The 6366-nt window shown below is 34.3% G+C and overlaps 1 protein-coding gene across 1 annotated transcript; it reads right to left on the bottom strand.

Annotated features, from left to right (window-relative positions):
- Window positions 1–593: 593 nt before the first annotated feature.
- Window positions 594–5558, bottom strand: LOC110726389 (heparanase-like protein 1). Its single transcript, XM_021905863.1, has 10 exons — window positions 5079–5558; window positions 4132–4394; window positions 4012–4048; window positions 3705–3888; window positions 3456–3604; window positions 3149–3382; window positions 2618–2807; window positions 2396–2521; window positions 2205–2304; window positions 594–1179 (listed from the first exon to the last, which is right to left on the bottom strand). The coding sequence occupies exons 2-10, from the start codon at window positions 4342–4344 to the stop codon at window positions 784–786; spliced, it is 1629 nt and encodes a 542-aa protein (XP_021761555.1). The 5' UTR covers window positions 4345–4394; window positions 5079–5558; the 3' UTR covers window positions 594–783.
- Between the last annotated feature and the right edge of the window lie 808 nt (window positions 5559–6366).

Below are 6366 nucleotides of genomic sequence, written 5' to 3'. Positions count from 1 at the left end.
AGCCTCTAGACAGTGAAATACAAGAAGGAAATCCTCACAAAATAACCATCTCAAGGATCATTGAACAGATTTTTATGGTTCGAGAAAGACTCCTCCGTATTGTGGAATCTATCATCGAAGACTGATTGAAGGGTTGCTTCGCTTTGTGGTGAACAAGGTTTCTCTAATCCTTTCATCTGTTTGTCATCAGACATTTATAGATTCGTGTTTTGAACCATTGACACGAAAACTTCCTTGTAATAAATTGGCTGTTTTCATTTTCATGCTACTATTCCCTGGTTGCATTGGTTGGACTTATAAAAATATAAAGCCTATTTCAGCCATAATTTTATGCATATGAATTCATTGCAGGGTTGGATAGATTTACATTTTCTACATTGCTTGTCTATCGTATTCCTACGATGAGAAGGAAGTAACTGGTCAGATCTCAAGCTGAGAAACCTGAGTTCATTTACTAAGGATTGAAGGAATTTCCGGTGATACGGGGGAATCAAGATATAGTTTGAGAAATACTATAAGAATGAGGCATTATGAAATCATCATATTAAGTAACAATGCATTGTTAGAATGAATTAGAGTCCTAGACACAATCCTTGAAAAAACTAGCATTGTAATAAGCCAAATAACGAACACAAAATTCGTAAATTACAACTTTAATTATTCCCTAAAAAATGTGATTGTCAATAATTACAGCAGCTCAGATCAGAGAGAATCTAATCTTAATCATGCAACTAAAGGCAGGCCACTTCTTTAAGCGACCAAATCAAAAATAAAAAAGAATCATCACTTGCATGCTGGAGCATCAAAGTTGGGAAAGACTATGAAGGAAATAGACGAGGGGGAGATATAAAGAGGAGAATATACATGAACAAGCGCAGGTTCCAGACTAGGAATGTCTCCATGTTCTGATATCTGCAGAGGTTTCCCATTCAGTACCATAGTTTGGCTCTGCAGGCGCCCTTCTTTGGGTGACAAATGGTATTCCTCTCGATGCAACTGTCCATTTGATGAAGCTTTACTTCCAACCCAAGAAACCGTCCTCTTAAGGCCACGTGTGAAAGAAGCTTCTTTGAAGATTATGTCATCGGATATATGCAAGTCTTTGTTCATTGTGTTTTGCAGTTTTACAATGAAACTGGTCTTCTTGCTTAGATTGATCAAGAGTAGCGTTATACCTGCCTGTTAAGAGAGAGTAAAAACTGAGAGTGTTGGCTATAAAATGACTTTATCCAGAACAGAACAAGTAATATCAGAGACTAAATAAAATAAAATTACTCCCTCAATTTTACTATAACCATAACAATACAATTTGCATGCAAGACGAGGGATAGAAAGAATTGAAAAGTTAAGAAAGAAAACAAACAGGAAGAAAGGAATGTTAAACCTATTCTATACATTCCAACACAGAAACAGTTAAGGTTATAGCATGAATGAGAGAGTGAACGAGAATATGCAAGGCATCAAGCTTTGTTTAGTTGGAAAAATCTTTCATATTTTAATATGAAAGAGTCACGAAAGATTTTATTTTATTGAAGATATTAGCATAAGCAAGGAAAGAGAATTGGCCGGGGGATAAAGAAGAATCTAAATCTGAGTAGTAAAAAGAAAAAACTTGCTTGTTGAAATCAGAAATAATAACTTCAACATTAATACATATGACAGGATTTAAATATTTTTGAAACAATACAGTGAATCATGCATAGAATATAATCCCATAGATACTACAAGCAGAAACACGCATCTCAAAAGAATGGCAAATCCCTATATTATGCTTCAGCAAAGTGTAACAAGGATCGTTAATTCAATGCCATAAAAAATCCATGGCTCATAATATGCAACATGCTTCAATTGATTAAATATATTCATGTGTTCAAAATTGGTTTGCAACTAAGTTCACAGTAACAGTAGAAGCTTGATATCAGAAATAGGCAGCATGGTTCCCATTTCTTGCAGAAAGTTGGGCATATGAGCCAATAGTCTAAAAGGTAGACAATTGCATGAAAAGTATACCGATCCATAGCATTTTATTGTTAAATAGGAAAAGACACAGGAAAACTACTTTTAAGTTTCTGCAAATTAGGTTAAAAGCTTCTGGTTTTGGTCATTAAACCTTTGATTAACAAACTCAACCTGGAGCAATAATGTAGGCATGTAGCACAAGATGTAGAAACATAATACAGAACGATGCAAAAACTAAAGCTTACCCTTCCTTTTGTGCAATGGGCATACGAGCGCAAGTAAGGTGAAGTAGCTTTATCAACAGAAAGGACCTTCTTTCCCATTAAACGGTTCCACAAAAGTGCACTGAATAAATGCAACATTCAACATGGATGAGCAAATTATATATAGGGCCATGATCAATTTTAAGAAAGAGTAAGTATGAAGAATCTCTTGCCTGTAGTAATCTGGGTTAGGGACAAAGGTGGTTTTATCCAGGAGGCCATAATTTCCACCAATCAATGTCTGCCGGCAATAAACCTTGGTGTTGTAAGTGGCAGCTAGTCCAAGCTGATCTAAGTACCTATATATCAAAAGGGCAACAGGACAAGGAGATTATTTCTTTGTTTTTCGTCAGATGGATGAACTATATGGGGCAAGCGAAAAATAGTCAAATTACCAAAAGCTATCAATAAAGGCATCAGAAACAAGATGACCTCCGCTGTTATAAGCACCACCAGCTTCACCAACCCAAGCATGAGCCCAAGGACCATGCTCATGGATTATTTTATTGAGAGCACTGAATGTTTCTGATATCTTGCTTAAGTAATGAGGGTCCATAATCTTTTTCTTAAGATTCGGATCGTTACCTGAATTTCCAAAAGAAAATACCATTAGCAGAAGAGATTTACCAAGAAAATGCTTCGTAATGCAGATACCATATTACAGTAGGAAGAGTGGAAGATGTGCCTACAGCACGTGCATGAGCGGATGTCAGGTGAAATAGATGAAGTCAGGTGTATTTGCACACTATGATTATATTCCATTTAGAGAAAATTTATTTGTATGATCTACAAATAATTATTCTGGTGGTGAATACTCTTACTAAACTATTTAATTTGATTTGATAAGCTGAATTAAGATATTCACATGTTAATGCAACAGCATAAAATAATTGTCGATCGATACAACAAACTTTGCCACCACACACCTGCACCCAGATTGTAGATATGCTGTGTTAAACCATTAAGTACTCCTGGCCCTGTAACCTTAAGAAGCTCAGTAAACCATTTCTCACTAAAAAATCCTCCTGGTGCTAGAAGTAAAGGTTTTGAGGGCGACTTTTTGTACAGATCATTAATGATTCCATTAAGTTTGATTAAGTCTTTTCCATACTGAGTGGCTTCAACACTTGCACCAACCCCACTTCCACTAAGCTCATTACCTGAAAGGCCAAGGGTCAGCTCAATTCATGTGCTACTGCGATAGAATCATAGAGAAAGTTACAAGAAGTATACCAAATTCCCATGAATCAATGTGGTAACCCTTTGAGACAGTGTACTTTATAAAATCATATGCATTGCTACTGTCCCAAGGTCCAACCCAAACACCATTTTTGGACTTTTTTCTTCCGTAGAGTGCATTAATGCCAAAGGTAATAACTGCACTGTGATATATGTTTCAACCAGGAAGATAAGTTAAGAGATTTCATATTGGAGTACATAATTTCCCACAAGAAAGCTGCAGTACAAAAGTAAATAACTTACCCTGTCTTACTAAAGAAGTCATTTAGTGCATCCCAACGACCAATGTGCAAGCATCCCCTCGAAAAGCCAAACAACCCATCATGTTGTTTCCAAAATGGATGGCAAGGAATTTTCAAGCTTGGAACATCATAGACTACTTGATCTTCTAAGGAACCTCCAAGCCTCACCCGCAAATGGGTGAAAGCTATCAAGTCATCAGCAATTAAGAACCATGTCACTAACTTTAGGCCAAAATGCTTCAAATCAAATACATATCAAACAGAGAAACATACAAAATAATACAATGAGTCAAGTTCTAATTACAAACCTTGCACAGCTTTTGCCAGAAGCGGATGGGATAAGTTCTGCATAATCAAAACCGCAGAATTTTTACAATAAAATCAAACTTTATTCCAACTAAAAGATAAGTATCACAGTGATGCTATACCAGGTTCATGATCGAAGAGTACCCCCATGGACATTCATCATAGTTACACTTATTATGAGGCCACCAATCAATAGTAGCACAGACATAATTTTCATCTGTCTCAGCTAAAACATGACCTCCATTGACACCTAAATTTGCACCCGCGATTTCTTGAGCCAAAATTGATGGAAAACAAGCCAGCAAAAAACACAAAACCAGATGCTGGCTTCCCATGATTTATTAAAGATCCACTTCACCACTTCCACAACAAAAAATTAGGAATTCTGCAACATATATAGAAGCCAATATTAGAAAGAAAAAAAAAAAACTATAAATCTCAGCACACACACGTTAATGTAGCATAAAAACTCCAATTCCATGCAGTATTGTATCAAATCACAGACATTTCTCTTTCTATCCTATACTTTGAAAGCACACATACCCATAAAAAAATCTAAAAATCTAAATTCAATTATTTTAAAATCTTTTATTAACAAATAAATCATTGTCACAAATGCTATTTTACCATTTATTAAGCCGTTGGAAAGTCCAAAGTTTAATCACCCAAAACGAGACTACGAATGATTTTAGCCGAGTTTCTAAACCATCATTCAAAACATTATAGCTCCAATGATCGATGAAAGAACTGAGAACTTTATAAAAATTCTCACACATTTCAAATAACCAAAATCCAACAAATGCAGCCAAAATAAACTTCACATTTAACATATAACAGGTACAAATTTACATTCATAAGCTCAACAATCTCAAAAATAAACAAATATCATTTCAATCAAAAATCAGTACAAAAACAAACTTTGCCGACAACTTCAACATTATGACAATCTAACACAGCACGTTACATTATTACAATCAACAAAACGAAAAATGAAGCAATACCCAATTGAGTAAAACACAATCAAAAAATACCCAAATGAAAAAATCAATCAGAAAGCTAAAAATCATACCACTTTCTCAATACTCTGAATCATTATCCTGTAAAACCCATCATAAAAAAATGGCAGCTTTGTAGCGAGATTTTCGAGTTAATTAATAAAAATGGAGTAAATTTAATGGAAGATAAGCTTTAATTTAGATCTGAAAGTGTCAGCTGGGTCCTGTGACAGTCAAGTGTTTTTGGTAGAAATGGTTGTTGTTGTGTGCAGCTGTTAAGTTAGAGTTAGAGAGGAAGATGATTCGTGTATTTGTTATGTTCTTTGCTTTTTTCATGGGTTTTATCTTATTTGGGAGGTACAATTCTTAAATATTAATCAATGATCAGGATTTTATTCTTGTGTTTTGAGCAAATCTTGTCTATATTCCTTTCACTGTAAAGTAAGATTAAGTACACACTGATTTTCTTTTTATATTAATGATGATTTTAGTGATGTACTAATATGCTCGTCACGGAAAAAATAATGTTAAGGCCTTGTTTGGTTCACCTTATTTTTAATGATCTGGTCTGATCTGATCTGGTCTGGTCTGGTCTGATCTAATCTGATTGTCTGATTTGACCAAACTTTGACCTTAAGTGTACGATAATGTATAAGGAAAAAATATATCAAGTGGGATCTTGTTAGATTCGTAATAATGTGTAGTTTATTAATATGTAATTTTCACAATTTTTTTCATCACGAAATTAAGAATATTTAGTGATAAAAAACCGCACATAAAACGATGTTCTGATCTGAACTTATTTTTTCTGATCTGATCTAATCTGAACTTATTTTTTTATGAAATAAGTTGAACTAAACAAGACCTAATAATTGTTACGTTTGCTTAATACTCGGGGTGGTATTGGATTTGTAGTGTATTTTTTCGGCATCAGTCTATAATTGTTTGCTCTATTTAATTTATTTGAGTTAAAATTCATCAACTTTAACTGTGATTTTACCTAGTTTAATAGAAAAAAAATGTACTCCGTGTATATATAGACATAAAATCTGAGAATCGGTTATGGTTTGTACTTTGTAGTTAGCTAGTTGATATAGGAGTACTAATTAAAACAAACTAAATTTGTGTTGTTTTAGGAAACTATAAATAGTGAGTTAGTTTACCAAATTATTTTCAGCAAAAGAAATTAGGTAACCAAATTACTGTATGCTTTCCAATACAACCGTGCATATCAATGCCGTATTAAATGGACTTCTTTATCTAAATAAAATTAAATGGAGTTCACCCTTTACGGGCTTGTACCTTAATGCAGTCATATTGCTTCTTAATTGGGACTTTGCCCCTCTCCTTCACAAAAAAAAT

The sequence above is a fragment of the Chenopodium quinoa genome, unplaced genomic scaffold (assembly GCF_001683475.1).
Source record: "Chenopodium quinoa cultivar QQ74 unplaced genomic scaffold, ASM168347v1, whole genome shotgun sequence".
NCBI lineage: Eukaryota > Viridiplantae > Streptophyta > Magnoliopsida > Caryophyllales > Amaranthaceae > Chenopodium > Chenopodium quinoa.
This window is presented reverse-complemented; position numbering and strand designations above follow the sequence as displayed.